This window comes from Camelina sativa, chromosome 5 (genome assembly GCF_000633955.1).
Source record: "Camelina sativa cultivar DH55 chromosome 5, Cs, whole genome shotgun sequence".
In the NCBI taxonomy this organism is placed as follows: Eukaryota; Viridiplantae; Streptophyta; class Magnoliopsida; order Brassicales; family Brassicaceae; genus Camelina; species Camelina sativa.
This window is the reverse complement of record NC_025689.1, coordinates 13,769,359-13,787,178: the sequence shown is the minus strand read 5'-3', so window position 1 is coordinate 13,787,178 and position 17,820 is coordinate 13,769,359. Positions and strand designations below refer to the sequence as shown.

At 31.0% G+C, this 17,820-nt stretch overlaps 2 protein-coding genes across 2 annotated transcripts; one reads left to right on the top strand and one right to left on the bottom strand.

The window, feature by feature from the left end:
- On the bottom strand, positions 334-1,660 carry LOC104789243 (agamous-like MADS-box protein AGL80). The gene is given in 3 exon segments (XM_010514972.1): positions 334-456; positions 710-799; positions 869-1,660. Coding segments are annotated over 3 exon segments (1,005 nt in total).
- LOC104786827 (zinc finger protein ZAT12-like) lies at positions 13,721-14,425 on the top strand. Its single transcript, XM_010512287.1, has one exon. The coding sequence runs from the start codon at positions 13,792-13,794 to the stop codon at positions 14,260-14,262; it is 471 nt and encodes a 156-aa protein (XP_010510589.1). The 5' UTR covers positions 13,721-13,791; the 3' UTR covers positions 14,263-14,425.

Below are 17,820 nucleotides of genomic sequence, written 5' to 3'. Positions count from 1 at the left end.
CCCCCCCCCATCGGGTCTTTTACACTTGATGTTAGTTGATCTAAGAAATAAATAAACCCCCCCTCCCCCCATCGGGTCTTTTACACTTGATGTTAGTTGATCTGAGAAATAAATAAACTTTAATTGACGAAAACAAAAAATATTATAGCTCTTAACTTATTTATTGTTATTTGCCAAAAAAATTATAACATATTAAGAAGATTGCATAATGTTTATAAACTACGAATATAAGACATACAAATCAACGATTTGTTACTGAAAAATGAGAACTTCTGTAAAGATGAAAAAGATATAACATCGTCAGGCAATGGCGTCTGCGTCTAAATAGATGCTTTAGAACTTGTTGGGATTGTCTACTATCCAAGGAAAATTTGTTTCCTCAGCATATTTGATCATCTCTTCAATGAATCCTTGTTGATTTCCATCATAAGTTTGATTTGGATAGTGAATTTCATCCTGAAAAAACAATGGAATATTATTATTGCTTATGTTTTTTTTTTGTCAACAATTTTTAATGCTTATGTTAACAAAGAATTAAGCTACAAAAATATTAATAACATTATTAATGCTTATAAACTTGATTTTTTCAATCAGTATATATAGATTTTGGTTCCTACTAGTATAAAAATCAAGTTGATTACAAATCGTTAATTAGTTTAAGAGAAGTAAGAACTAGTTCTAAATATATGGATATTAACCAAAAACAAACCTGATCCACTGATGGAATGTAAACTTCTTGATTGTTATCACTTATCTGAAAATCAACATGATCTGCTCCATGGTTTGAAAGGGTCATGGACTGCAATTATTTGGTAAGTTGATGAGAGTAGAAGCATATGAAACTCATGTATCTTATGATTTAAAATACATGGAATTATCACAACAAACAAATCTGATTCATAGTTGGACCACAAAATTCTTGGTTATCACTGAGGAAAAGAGTACTTACAAGAAAATTCATATCTCCTAGTGTTTGATTTGGAGAGACTATGAGCTCAAACTCATTGGTTGGTTGAGGATAGTTGAAGAATAGAGCATTCAGAAAGGAAGAAAAACCCACTTCAGCCATACTAGGTGGTGCCATGAATGGGGATACATCGGTTGGTGCCATGTCCGCATCTGCCATGTTTGCAGTAGTAGCAGTTCTTGCCATTTGCATTGAAGAAGATTCTCCAATTTCAAAAGTTGGCTGGTTGAGATTTACCTTTTTATGATGATAAAGATCCTTAAGATATCCATCAAGAAACTCACACAAGTCAGAACGATCTTTATCGTTCATTTGAAAATCTTTCATGTTACCACCAAGACACTTGAACATGGCCTCCTTTAGGCGAATTTCTTTATTATCTTCAACCAACTTATCCTCGTGTTTTCTTACTTTTTCAATGTATTGATTGAGAAATTTTTCATGGTTCAGCACTTCACATTTCTTCTCTGTCACCATTAATGCCTTCTCGATCACACTATTCACCCCAGATTCCGATGGCCACGCATCTGGAGTTGAGTTAAATGGATTGTAGATGACAGCACATACATCGACATTGCATAAAGTCTTGAGATCATTGAGTTTCTTCTTAAATCCTTCCTTCCTCCGGTTGAATGTTCGTTTCCTAATCACTTTATTGGGGATGAAAGTTAGATTTAACTTCTTTTTTGCCATGACTACACTGAAGGATTTGTTTTCTATGGTTTAGTGGTTATAGTAACACAAATGTTTAGATAGCTATTGGGTCCACGTATGGGCTGTCAATTTTCTAGCCTTGTATTTACAGATTCTGTATACCAAATTAGAGTAGATTTTTTACTTAATATATTAATTAGATAATGTGTAGTCAAACTTCGTAATAATTATTAATTTATTAGTGAGATAAAAAAATTGTAATTGAGTAGTTATCTTCAACTTTTCTATGATTGGTGTGCATTAAGGTTTTTTCCCACCTCTACTTTTTACACCAAAACAAACTTTAAAATTCTATTTAAATTGGACTTTTGTAATCAGTTGTTGTGAGTTAAATCTTGTTAGGCTTGGCTCAATAGTCCTTCATGTTTTCAAAAGGATAACATGAACTTGTTTGTTTTCCCCCATTTTCATGGTCTTGTCGATTTAAGTCAAATCAGATCATGCTCTGAGAATATATGTGCTAGAACTAGTACCCCAAATATACTAAAGTGACAAATTGTTTACTTTTGAAAAGAAAACAACTAAAACAAGTTGAATTGAACTTCTCACCACATGTACGTCACTCTAGTAAACAGAAGTTGTATAGTTACAAATAAATGTGTAGGAATAACATGTTTTCTGTAGCTAAAGAGAAATTGTTACAGATTTGTTACAAAAACAATTAGTAATTATTTACTCGTCACAAACTGACCTCTTCATCGCAATTCGTAGCTATTTGCTACAAATTAGATACAGTCGAACTTGTCGCAATTTGCTACTAATTGATACAGTTATCTACGCTGGTTTGAGACAATTACCGTCAAACGTATTAGTAGCAAATGGTTACATAACGTGACAAAAATTGGTGTGGCTACATACTCACAAAAATCTTCAAGGGTGGTTGTCACTATTTTGTTACTAATTGGGACAAGAAGTTTGTCGCACATTTTATGCAGCTAGCTTCGGCAATTAGTTTCGATTGATTACAATATAAACGGTAACTAATTATTAGCTACGTGTTGTAAAAAGATATGTAACAAAGTTGCAACGTCTCGTAGCTATCTGTTTGTTCGTATCTTATTTGAAATGTTAGTTTGTTATGAAAGTCGTTGCCTTCTGATGCAAGGTTTAATATGTTGCACCAAATGGAAAACAAAAGTACAAACAGGAAGTGATACAGCAGAGTTTTAAGCAAAAGATACAGAGCAGAATTTTAAGCAAAAGACTACAGATCAAAGTGAATAAACCGAAATAGAAAGCAGAGTTTTAGACCACAATATAGAGCAGAGTTGTAAACCAAAAGACTCTGCTCAGATTCTTAAAACAAACGAGCAGGGGTTAAAGAAAGCTGCCATTTGTTACATAAATTCAAAAACCTTTGTTACAAGAGGCAGTGTGGAACTGGACACCGCCATTTGCTCGTTTGTAGCATGATTACCATCCCCATTCTCAGTTCCTGCATAAAGAAAAGAAGCCAAGTCTCAGAACATCCACACCAAAACCTTTTCTGAAACAGAGTTGAGTTAAGCTGAGATTAACATTCTGAGATAATCATAAGGCAACCCATCATTAGGGATACTTCTTCCATAGTTGCCAGCTCACTGATGCAAGTAGCTACTTAAAATATGATTCATGATTGAGCTACAATGACATTCAATATGCAAGAAACTTAAAGCTATAAACTTGTAAGAACCATCTCCAAATTCTATCAACTAATTTACAACATGTTGAAAAGCTCGTCTCTCAGCTTTTGTGGTTCTCTTTCAACAGCTTAGAATTCTTCTTCTGGTCACTCTACTCCATTACACTGGCCATCTGTGCAATTAATTATAAGAACATTAACATCCAGCTAAAAAATAACCAATGAATGAATGTAAACATATAAACATTACTGGCATAACCAAAAAAACTGAACAACGCTAGTAGAATGAAAAGAAAAGCATATGCGTACTATTCGAAAACAAGTTATTACCTGCAACAAGTGAAAGCAGTAAAGCTTCGGAGTGGTAAGAGAGTAGTGCTAACAACTGCCTCTACGGAGAGATAAAAGCCTCACAAAATTCTGAAATCTTGAGTTGCAATTGAGAAAGTTCCCACTTATGCAACTGCAGCAGAGTTGGGCCTTCATTCAAAAACATTTCCATTGTTTAACACTATCAGAACTCTATTTAAAAACGAAGTAATATCACAACTCAACATCAATCAAAGCATCAACAAACACAGCAACGTGCAAAAGGGATGATAACACAGCGAGCAACGGCGATTTCAACACTGAATTTCGAGCTAGCCTAAAATTCGATCCAATAAAAACAGTTCAGAAGAAACCTACAATACATTGAGAGAGATCAAGAGCTAGAGAGACTCGAATCAAGTGTTTGAGATCGAAGACAACCTATATGTATATTACACCAAAAACGAAATCATAATGGAAGATAAAAGTTCAATCCTATAGATTCGTCAAGGAAGAAGGTAAAATTAAGTGTAGACAAACCATCAGATCTATGGAAATAAGAAAGTGAAAAGTCTCGTGCGTGGCTCAAAGGGTTCCCCGTTGATGTTTCAATGAAACTAGTTCTGCTCCCGCCAATGATGGTCACGGCGAATCCGTCTCTTGCTGCTGTGTAGGTTGGTCGACGCCCATCGTGATATGAGGTTTTAGGTCGCTTGGCTTTTGGTTCTTGGTAGGGTTTCGAAGAAATTCGAAGAAGAGAAGAAGAAGATGAAAGAGTCGATAAAGGGGAGACTGAGGGGAATAATTTTTAACCAAAAGAAAATAAAAAAGGAGAAAATGTTAGCCGTTAGATTTAATTCATCAACGATGGAGGATAAGCCAAAATCCAATCCGCGTCTCAATGGATTAGCCAATAAGAGGCTTTCTCGTTTATTTTGTTTCTTTATTTAGTTTTATAATTTTTTGTTTAATTTTTATGTATGAGTATAAAATTAAAGGTTTAGACTGGGTTTGGAATTTAAGTTTTAGGAATTGAGAATTTTGTTTTTGAATATATATGATAATTGAATTGATAATTTAGAGATTTAAATATATAAGTAACTAGTATTTAAAATGTATTAAATATATATATATATGTTACACTTACAACTAACTAATTTTTATAATTATTTGTATAATGTTACACTGTCACACATTGTATCAAAATGTTTGAATTAATTTTTCATAATTTTATATTATTTTAATAATTATTAACTACAATTTGTGACGACTTATGTTGTGTGAACCAGAGCTATGATACTTTGTGTTACAAACTTTGAAGCAATATTGCTACACTTTTTTTTGTTATTATCCGTCATTATATACCTACGTTTAGTGACATATTAACTACAAATTAAATTAACTAATACTTTGTCACTAATTTGTAACTTTCTGTAGTTATAGTTTGTTACTATTTTTTCCGTAACAATCGCACGTAGCTATATGAACATGTTTTACTAGTGTCAACTTTAACAAGATGTACTAAATATTATTTTAACGACTTCTAGATTATATGAATCTAAGACCGCAAATCTAAGCTTCCTAACGGTGACTCTACACATGGTTCTCGATCTTACAATATCAGTAGGAGAATACAATACAATACAAACATCTTAACAGTATAGACAAGCGAGGGAAGAGACAAGGTTAGAGAGAAGCCATTTAGTAGTTAGTAGTCACCTTTGTATTTTAACATTATCTTCCAGTACTATGGAAATGGTATCAACTTCCCTAATCGTATATGTGAAGTTGTACCAACCAAAAACTGAAATATAGTTGGTTCCAATTTGATTTATTGAGAAATTACAAGAAACAAACTTGAGATCTGAGTGGACATCTTACTAATTAGTAAATAACTAAATACTAACCCGAAATATAATAAAGACATGGGGCTAATTCTTTGACTGTGGACGAATTTGGAGTGAAAACAATTAGTTCATTTAAACACAAATTTTAAAGTTTAATAACTATTGGACACAAAAGGATACGTAAGTACGTTGTAAAGTGTTAAAAGAATCATGATTTATTAATCACAAAAATCTTAGACTACGTAGAGAATAGAGAGATGTGAGTCTAGAATCTTAGAATAGAAAAATCATGTGATTCTAACTATTTAAATGTTCAACCTATTTCGTTTCTTTTTTGTGACCTTTTTCCATTTTAATATTTTATTATATTTTCAAATATATATGAATATGAATACTTCGACTGAGTTGTATTATTAAAAGATGATTTTAATGTACTTTTGTGTACAGATTTTTTTTTTTGAAATTTTTTTTTTCATTAGTTATTATTAAGCAAAAAAAATTCTTTTTTTACGATAATAGATTTCAAACTTCGAATTATTTCATGTTGATCTTATACAAAAATACATATGATTCATGCAATAAAACAAAAGAAAGTGTTAGTGCCAAATTAAAAGAACTCAAAAATGAATTTTCGAATTTGTTAATAGATTCTGAGAAGGAAGATGTAATTCAAATAATATAAAATAAGAAAAACACAAATTTCTATTATATGATTATTTTCTGAAAACAAAAGCACCTAATCTTCTAAAAAGTTATAAGATAAATTCATGTTTTCTCTACTCTACCTAAAATAGAAAAACATCACAAAAATTTACTATATCATATAATCTATTATTAAAAATATATATACTATCATAGTTTTCGTATTTTTCTTGAAAAAAAATATACTTTTTTGACCACACACACAATTTTATCAATTTTACATGGTATCAGAGCGTAGATCCTCTAATCGATCCAAGTGTCTAAATTTCTTTAAATTTTCTAGTTCTTTTTTTTTCTTGTGTATCTCTCTTGAAAAGATGGGAGACAATGGTAAGAAGATGCTCAAATCGTCATATCCGGTGATCAACAGTCATCACATAACCATTTGCGACCATCACTTGGTGTCACTTAACACCAACACTCTCACATGCCCAGCTCACAGGCGGTGGGCAGAAGTATAAGTACCTAAGGCCCATCAACCTTTTAAAAATTTTCATAGTAATAAAACCCAATTTTGTAAAAATAAGTAGATATTGGCTCTAAAATTATATCTTAGTAACTTTGGACAAAAAAAATCTATAATGTATATTTGTTGAGAAGAGGCCCATTAGTTTGTTTTTCATTAAGAAAATGTCCAAAAAATATTAACTACTTAAGAAGGTTAGAAAAAAATTGCTCAAGACATTTTAATAATTGTTGGGTCAGGGTTTTACTCTCGGCATCAACTCTGTTGATCTCTCCTCGACCGAACCCTACAATAGCTATGCAAGGCAATCATCCACAACATAACACACATTAAACAAGGCAATCAATCACACATCACCAAAAAAGCACAAAAACACACAATCTCAACGATTAGATAAACTATGATCCCGCGCTTACTTTGGAAAAAATAAAAATCTCTGACAAGAGCAACACCAACATGTCTCAACAACACTCAGATCTCTTTCTCCACATATTGATCTCACCAGGAAGTTCATATAAACATTTTCCTTTCATCCACAAAACGTTCTCATAACAAAAAAAAACTCTTTCTACGACATAAGTTTTTTTTTGCCCAAAACAACTTTTTATAAAAGATGTTTTAGATTTTTCCTAAAATTACTAAACCGTAACCCTAATCGCTTATGATGTCGATTGACACCCAATATTAAAATCAATACTTTAGTCCACAAACGTTACAATAATACTATTAATAAAATCAACTATATCATTTAAACAAAAATCATGTTTTCTAATTGATCAAAGGTCAATTAACAACCTAATGCATACTCAACCACAATCTAGTGGTATTGTTGTAATATTTCAGGATCGAATTATGAAGATTAAATATAGCTAAGACAAAGAAAAATTTGTGATGAAAGTGACTAACAAAAAACAGTAAATAAAAGAGTCTTTTAGTTCAATAAATAAAAAGCATTCGGCACAGGAAATCGTCAGGAAACATGATTTCGAATTTAGACAATTAGATAGGGATGCATTAAGCACTGTTATCGAACTCTTATCACAATTGTAAAGATAATCCACTCTCGCAGCGCTAACTATCTAAGCAGTGAATTAACTAGACCCTAAACTCTCGTTTGAAACGAGCAAACCAAGCAAGCATTGACAAGTTCAAGTTTGATTTGTTCACAAAGTGCCTTAACTTTAACTCTCGTTGGCTAAAGATCACTTTGCTCACCTATGTTCTATTCAAACAACTCAACAACACTTTTGGTGCCTCGATGAATTTAACCTAAGATCTTAATCTAAGTGATCAATATAGCTTAAGCATTAAGAACAAGAATAGATGAAAAACAATAAGACTAATCCCAAATCTAACAACTTAACATCAATTAATCATAGAAACCCTTCTGAAACCCTAAATCCAATTAAGAAACTACTCAGACATAGAACAGAAACAGAAAATCAGTGATGAAGAAAACATAATTGAATTGCAAAAGAATAGATAATAGTGTTTAGAAATCTTCTCCAAAGTGTAAAGAAGGATTAGAAATCTTCTCCACTCAGCTCTCAATACAGAATCGTCTCAGAAAATAAAGTTTATGTCTTTGGAGGTCGAGCCTCTAACTTAAATATCAAAATAAACCCTAAAAGTCGGTTTCAAAAAAAAATTGATTCGGGGATAGGACCGGTCGATCCCAAATGAGGACCGGTCGATCATGTGTCTTGATTTTGCTCCTGTTTCACCTGCTCACCAAATTGATACGTCTTTACTGTATTGCCCATAACTTTCGATTGCACCGTTATCTTCTTCAAACCACTTGAAAATAACAGATAACATCTTCATGAAGCTTGTGTCCAAAATTGAGAAAAATATAACGGTGAAAAGTTTTTCGTCTGAGGCCAAACTTCTGACGTTTCAACTGGTCTTTTAGCTCCAAATGCATGTTTTCGTCCCAAAACGTCCAGTTTCCTTCCAGAGCAACTTAAACCCTATAAAGACTTACAAATGATTAAGATTTAACAAGACTCTAAAAACACTCTAACTTAATAAAAGACTCCAAACAAATGTAAAAACAATAGTTAAACTTTATAAAACAAGACACACCACCAATATAAAGTGTCTCAAAAAATCACTAGATTGCAAAAGTTTATTTATATAGCTTATAATATTACCAAGAAGAGGAAACAAATGTTGCAGAAATAATTAAATACCAAAAATTAATTTAACTAACTGAAATAAATATTTGTTTTGTGACTTCTAAATACATGGTGATATTTGGTACCGCAAGCCTAAACTTCCTAAATTTGGATTCATGACCTTACAAGTGTTTTAACATCATCTTCAACTATGTATTAACTTCTCTTATCTTCAATGTGAAAATTAATGTCCTAACCAAAACTGAAATATAGTTGGTTGCAATTTTATTGGTATACTTTTTAACACCTAAACAAACTTGAGGATCTGATTGGACATCTTACTAACCCGAAACTAACAATGACACGTACGGCACTAATTCTTTGACTGTGGACGAATTTGGAGTCAAAACGATTAGTTCATTTAAACACAATCTTAAAATCTAATTATGTGAGACAAAATGATCCACGTAAGTTGTAAAGCACGAAAGGGATCATGATTTATTAATTAGGTAAATCTCAGACTCTCTCCGTAGAGAGATTTGAGTCTAGAATCTTAGAATTTGTATACTAAAAAAAAAATACTAATGTGATTTCAAATATTTTAATGTTCAACCTTTTTTTTTTCTTTTGTGAAAGGGCGGCGTGGATCATGGACTTTTTTCTATTTTAATCTTCTTCACACTTAACTTCACGCGCGCCTATGTACTTTCGTGTACGGATTTTTTGTTGAAATTTTATTTTCCATCGGTTACTATTTTGTATTCTTTTACGAGAATAGATTATAGAATTTGAAAAATATTAAATGTCCATCTTGCAAAGAAACCCCATGTGATTCATGCAACAAAACAAAAAGAAGTATCAATCTATACTATTAAAAGGGAAGCATTATTTCAAGGCAAAAATGAAACATTAGAATATATGACATAAAATGACCCTGTATAAATTAAAAAGCATAGAAGATAAGAAGGACATAGAAGTAAATTTGAAATGTAAAAATCACAGGATCCTTCTCTGACCCAGGTGTAATTAATTCGGATCATGTTTAATTTATCCGGAGTCAGATTAATAGTAGTAATAGTAGATATAAACAAACAAAGTCTCGGCACTACTATAATTACTAATAGTATATATATGGTACCACGAGTGGCCCAAATGTAATAAAGACTTAATAAATGACTTAATATAAGAAATATTAATTATTACTATAATTACTAAGATATTGCATACCATAAAAAACGAATACCAATAATAAAGGAAAACAAATATATATTTTTGTCTTCATACTCACGCAAATTAAACTTAAGCCTATACTAATTATGTGAAATCAAAGATTACCATAACCAAGGAAATCACTAATGTTGAAAATGGAAAACTATCCTTATGTCCCAATCACACAAATTAATGCATTTCTAAATAGGAAATTAGAACAAATTAGCATTAGTCACGGGTGTAATGTTTCCAAAACAAAGAATAAAATATTACACCACATAACTCCTACTTACCATAATGATTACAAAGAAAGAATGGCAAATTAATTTGCTACCGTACAGCTATATATAATTCATGATCCGAATACAAGAAATCTTAGAATAATATCACTTCATATCGTACAATACAAGAAAATGGCTGCAAATAATGGAATCACGAGTCTTGCTAACATAAAACTTTTCAAGACGAGTTGGAAGATCCAAGTACGGATCGTTCATTTGTGGAGACAAGATACGATTTACACTGGGGAAACCTTAGAAATGATCTTAGCAGATGTTGAGGTGAAATTATATTCATTTACTCTATCTAATTATATTTGTTAAACCCATATATATGATTATGTGACTAATAATATATTATTTCCTGACTATAGGAAACTCTAATCCATGCCACTGTTAAGAAAAATCTTATTAACAAGTTCCACAGACCCGGAGATCTCGATATGAATTTTTCTTTTTTTGTGAAAACCAAAGTGCAAAAGAAAACCAAGAAGCATTTTAATTTTAACCGAGAGATATTGTTTTGGGCTTACTCGAGCCCAACATATTATTGTTAACCAAATCTTTTTATGTTGGAGTTAATAAATACAATAGATATAAATTATAGGAATTGTAATGTAATTAATCCATTATATGTATTTTAGTCTTTTTCCATAACCAATAAAAATGGATCTTAATCCTATGCTCTATAAAGTCGACTATCTAAATAATATAGATGATAGAGAAATTTATGATTTTTCTCAAACGAACAAACTATATAAGACAAACAACTCAAACAAATATTTATTAAACGAATATTTATTAAGAATAACAGTTCTTTTCTTTAAAAGATAAACAACTTTTGATCTAAAGCAATAATAATTTTATCACTGAAAAAAATACTATAAAAGAAAGTTTAGTTTTTGCAAACAATCCCGCACGTACGTGCGGGTCCGGATCTAGTGTCAAATTAAAAGGACTAAAGAAAAATTGAACCCAAACGCATCCAAATCAAAGCAAGACTTAATCAAAATTAAGTTTTCAAATTTCATCATGAATTCCGGGAAATACGGTGTAAGTCAAGTAATATTATAACTTTACCATATTAGTTTTCTGAAAATAAAAGTCATTAATCTTTTAAAAAAATATAAGATAAATATATGTTTTCGCCACTCTATCTGATTAAAAGGCTAAAATATAAAAACATAAAAGATGTACTATTCTCAAAATAGTATTAAAAATATATACTATCATAATTTTCGTAATTCGTTCAACAAAAATACTTCAAGTTTAGATTTAAATAGTTGAGAATATATTTTAATATATTTTTAGCAATTTTAAACACTAAGTTAAACATATATAGTTTAAAGTTTAAACACTCTTGTTGTTGTATATTGATAAAGTTAGAGATTTCAGTTTCTAACAAGAATGAGAAAGTTAGAGATTTGTGTTTTTTTTTTGTTGTGGTCACTTAATATATTTATTTTTCTGCACTTTCATAACAAAGCAAATTAAATCTATGAACTACATGACCCACCATGTTGGTTAACATATTTGGATAATACGTGCTATATATTGGACAATAAGTTAATGAATTAGTTATAATCATTTAAAATTGTACATATACAGCTTGCTTGACCATTTTCTATATTCTTAAGTGAAAGGTTTTGGTACCATATATTTAAGACATCCTTTTTGTAGTAACCGACCATAAAAGCTTTATATAGAGAGAAATGAAAAATAATATTAAATGTAGTCATTATGTCTACATACATTTGTGAGCTTGCAAACTAGTATATTATAAACCACTATTTTATTTTTTTCTCTTTGATTTAAAACATCGGTTTACTTTACCATCTTCATAAATTATTGTTCATCTTATCTAATGAAAAAATATATGTATATATATATATATGTATATATATATATATATATATATGCATATATATATATAATGATGTATGGTTCAGTACAGAATTATATGAATATCTGAATTTGGATTATAGTTAAAGTATGAACTCAGAAAATGATTTAGTTTTGAGTCATTAAGAATTAAATTTCCTCACCTAAAACATACAAGATAAACACGTAATGTAGTTTTCATGCGTGATGATGTTGAATGAAGATTGATCTAATCTACACGAGAGGAAACACAAAACAAAAAGGAGGAAAAAAGTTAGTAATAGTAAAAAGTTAGATTAAATAGTCACACGCGTGTGAAAGTGCGAGTGGGGGATAAAGAGAGGGTTTTATAATAGTAAAACACTCTAGAGCGTCTGACTCACGACTATTTTGTTTCCTCTCGTCGTTTGGGTTTGGTAGGCGATGACGTTTCTGTGACTCAATCGCAACTTGCCGTACCAAAAAGTCTTACCGTACTTGTTCTTCAATTACCAAAATACCCATTTCTTAATATAATCGTTTCTTTTTAAAAGTCTTGGGAAAAAAAAAACAGATGAGTCTTTTGGGACTAAAAGAAGATATCACAACCAATGTTTCTTTGAGCCACGGTTTTAAGCTAGTAAGTTAAACCCCTTTATCCTTTGATACGTCCATGTTTATATATAGATTTATGGCTGGTAACACGCGAACACAAGACATGCATGGTCATGGTTTCTCCAAGAAAGATCGACCAGTGTACAACTACCAACACCTTACGTGTTATCTTTATTTTTTATTAAATAATTTCCACCATAAAATTATAATCCCACTTTCAGATATTAATTAAACCATAGTTACTTGTTGACAAAACATTTTTATTATTATTGATTCTCTTGATGGTTAGATTATGAATGATAACAATATATGTGTTGTGGCAAACGCAGCTGTATTACCATTAGCATTGGTTGGTACCAACAACATCATAAGCTTATAAAATATCTTTCATTATTCTTTAATCATACCGCAATTTTTGTAATGCAGTATATTACTTTCTAAAGTGCTGATCACTTTAATAAACTTTGGGTCAAACAATTGGATCTTTGCTATATTTAATGATTACTTATACAAAACTAATTGATATTACGTGAAATTTCGTTAGATATCTTCAAACTTTTATTTGTTGAGATTTCTATAAATCTAACTTTCAGTTGCTACAATCTTCTATGTGGTCGATGAAACAAATAATGAAATACACATCATCTAGTGTTTCGCATTATATGGTCATTCATCTTAAGTAAATGCAGTAACTTATGGCCTTATAGATTCTGTTTACATGTCTGTCTCGTTTAGCAGTTGAACATGATACTAAATATATATGATTTGTAAACTCAAATGAATAGTCAGTTATTGTTATATTTTTGCTATTTTTGTTTAGAATAACACGAAACTATTATTGAACGTGGAGGGTCAACGAAAAGGTGTTTGTTCAGCAAGAGGAAAGGGTAAAACAAGAATTTCAGCACTTCGTATCACAAACAATAAAAAGTCAATGCAAAAAAAGCTAAGCTAAGTTTTTTCGCTTATAAAAACACGATCAAAAAATACATTTTTCAACAAAGTCTTCGTTTCATTTTTCATTCTTTTCATCTCTCAACCAAAACAAAGAGTTTCGTTTTTTTTTTCTTTTTCAGATCAATTAAAATGGAAATGGAAAGATCAGACATGGAGATGATAAACAAGATGGCTAGCTGTTTGATTCTTCTATCAAAGAATCATCAAAACGACACCAAAAGCCGTGTTTTCGCGTGCAAGACATGCAACAAAGAGTTCCCGTCTTTCCAAGCCTTGGGAGGCCACCGAGCAAGCCACAGGCGATCAGCAGCACTTGAAGGCCACGCGCCTCCTTCTCCCAAGAGAGTCAAACCGGTGAAACATGAGTGTCCCATATGTGGTGCCGAGTTCGCCGTAGGGCAAGCCTTGGGTGGTCACATGAGGAAGCATAGAGGTGGAGCAGGAGGAGGAGGTGGCCGGAGTTTAGCTCCTGCTACGGCGCCGGTGACGATGAAAAAGTCTGGCGGTGGTAATGGAAAGAGGGTTTTGTGTTTGGATTTGAACTTGACGCCTTTAGAGAACGAAGATTTGAAGTTGGAGCTTGGGAGGTTGATTTTCTAATTTTGTTCTTTTTCTTTTTTGGGAGGTATACTTGTGTAGAGTAAGTTTATTTCATCTAATACTTTTATTTCTTTAGACTTTCAGTAATTTTTGTATAAACAAATTTATGGTATACCGTCATGTATAGATACATATTGTCGAGTTATATATTATATTTTCAAGAACTAATATATAGGGTCTGTTTTAATAATAATCATTTGTTGAATTCTTTCTTGGAGACTCATTGATAATTTACGTAGACATATACTATGAATTGTGAAAACATTATATTAATTTTGAACTCCAATAACACACCTTAAACATATGAAAACACAGAAGGTTCAGATTTTTAGTTAATATGAAGTAGTTTTACTGTTCTGTTAGTAGTAGAGTTTCAGTAGAATCATGTTCCAAGGACCATATATATTTTATTTGGTTTGATAAACTAATCCGATATATTTGTCTTGTACATAGGAGTATCTTGGTTTTCTTATTTTTCTGTAATTATGTCTTCTTCATAATTACTTTTGGTAACGAAAATGGAAAGTCACTTACTAGAAATTTCGAGATTTCTTTTCGGTTTAGCTATGACTCTTTGGTTTAAAGAAAAGACAGATTATAGAAATCAAAAGTTATGTCATGGACCTCATGGTCATGGAGAACCAAAATATCCACATAAAAATAACCCCCAATTGAAATGAGTCGTTGGTGATAAACATTTATATATGTTAGTTTAGTGGTTATATTCATGTGGATTAGACCAGAGATTGCAGATATTATAGTCATGTGGTTATAGTCATTTGGTAGACGGAATGTCTTATTATCTAGCCACTTCATAATCCTTGCAGATTTAAGTATATATATATGAGAATGAATATATTGTGTGATAAAACGCATCGCTCCAATAATTTGGCATTATCGGACCAATTGTAAAACACGATATTATTTATATAGTTTCCTAGAAAAACAAAGTTCAAACATTAGTAATTCCAATATTCCAAACGTCCTAGCTAGATGTATAGGTGACGATATATTTGAATAATTTGTACGGAGATAGATGGAGCGATAAAGTTTGGATCTAGGGCTTCTTTGATCGCTAACAAAGTTTTCCGTGAATAATTAAAACGAATAGCGTGATATCATATAAAAATCAGATATTATCAGATTAAATAGCATGATGCTTTTTAGAAATACATGCAAAATCCTCATTATGGAGTTGCAAATTTGCTGCAGGAAACATTTGGCAACGGAAAAAGAAAGGTATTTACTAGAAATTTCGAGATTTCTTTTCATTTAAGCTATGACTTTTTGGCTCAAAAGAAGACTAATTAGTATACCAGAAATCAATGTCATGGGTCATGGAGAACAAAATATCCACATAATTAAAACTAAATCTCAATTAAAATGAGTCGTTGTTACCGAAAGATATGATAAGAAGAAGCAAGTGATTGTAGTTTAGTGGTTATAGTCATGTAGTTTAGTGGTTATTGTCATACAATTGATCGGTGGATTTGTTTAGGCTTCGTGGATCTATCTCCAGTTACAAAAAGAAGTATATAATTAATGAGGATGATTTTTTTTTGTGTGATGAGAAAATAGCTTCGATTTGTTGCATGGTTGGGAAAAAAAAAAGATTAGTTTTGCCAGACGTTTTCGTGGAGAAAAAATCAAGTTTCAACTTAAGCAGTCACTATTATATAGCATCCTATTGTTTGGAACGTTGACGTAAAATATGTTCTACCTCAAACGTACTTACGAAAAGGTTTATGAATTTGTTCGAGATGTTAAGAGATATCAAAACGTATACACTTACAAGGGGCTTCTAAAATTTTGTTTTTTGTTTTTCTTCAAACTTGTACTTTGTGTATATTTAGTTTACATAACTATATAAATTATATTTAAGCAGCGTTTTTATTTACATAATCATATAAAATTTTGGATTACTTATTTAATTTCTTTCAAAATTATTAAGGGTTTATTTTTCACAAACGAATCACCATGGTCCATGGAAGTTACCGATCAAAAAAGGGACAACTGCATTTTTAGTACCTTTATTTGCATTTGAATGAGTTCATAGACCCTATATTCGTTTTTCGAGAAACATAACCACTAAAGGTGCTGAAATTACAGTTGACCCCCTTATGACCAAACAAAAAACAACAGCCTAAATGACAGATTTAACCCGAGGAAGTCTGCCGTAGTTATCTTTAAGGTAAATTATAAATTGACGTCAACAAGAAGACATAAAAAGACGTCTACTCCTTAATTATAATTGAAAAATTATAAAAAAATAATTTGATAAACTTATTGATCAAATAATAACCACGTAGACTTCATGCATTAAAATAAAATAAATTTACATATAAACGAGTCAAATTAAACAAGAAAATGTTGACTAGGCAAAAATTATTTGATTTAGGGTTTGTTTAAGTAGACTTCTCTGCAGATTATTAGTGGTTGACTTTGTTATGCCATCAACCATTAATATTATATTATCTTAATTTCACCGATAATTTAACCAAACCGATAGCTGAACCTAACCGAATACATACTGATTCTTTGATTTTAACCTAACCGGATAATTTAATTTAACTATATATATACTTCTCTCTAAGTCAACCCTACTTTTTTATGTGATCTCTCTCCAAAAATTTTCTCTCAAAAATTCCAATATTGTTGTTCTCAAAAATTCAGCTACATATACCCACAAAATATTTCGTGGTTACAAAGATAAATATGAAAACCCTAGATTCTTTTTTATTTTACTTGTCTCTCTCTCAAATATATCTTGGCTCTCCAAAAAAAAAACAAAATAAAAATAGATCTAAAACTCCAATCCATCCTCTTTTTTCTCTCTTGTTTTTTTATTGAAGAAGTTCTGCAAATGTGACTCTACGAATCTCTCTCCAGATCTGGCCTTCATTCATATTCAAATCTAATCCCAAAGGTTTTGTTTCTTATTTGGATCTGAGAATTGTTATTGGGTAATCTGTTGGAAAAAGTTTAGTTCTTTCTTTTTCGAGTTTGATCTCAACTTTTTTTTGGATTTTTATGATTTAATTGCTTGAAGTCAGATTTTTACCAAAGCTTGTTCTTGTTTTTAATTTTACAGGCAGAGGAGAAGATTAAACAGGAGATGACGGAGGCCGAGAATTTTACAGCCGGAGGAGAAGATTAAACAGAAGATGGGGCGGTGGAGCAGTGAAGGTGGAAGAAAATTACCCAGAATATGTTTGTAAATAATTGAGATTTTGATTTTTTTTATTATTAATTTAATTATTATAATAAATTATTTTGTATTTTTTAAATAAAAATTTGAGATCTGTAGTTTAAAGTACGGTTTAGTTTCCCAGGAAGAAGTCTTCCAGATAAGTCTTCAGCATAATCATTACAAATATTAAATTGATTTGACTGATTTGCAAACGGTTCATTTTCCCGTGCAGAAGTCTACCAGAGAAGTCGTCGACATAATAAAAAATATAATTTTTATAAAATTATGGCAGGTTTCTCTTCTAATTTGTCAAATTATCCAAAAACTAAAAAAAATTCATAGAAATTTGTAATTTCAATAAGATTTAG

What these genes read in the sequence shown, in the direction of transcription:
- LOC104786827 (XM_010512287.1), top strand. Translation starts at nt 13,792, where the DNA reads ATGGAAATGGAAAGATCAGACATGGAGATGATAAACAAGATGGCTAGC.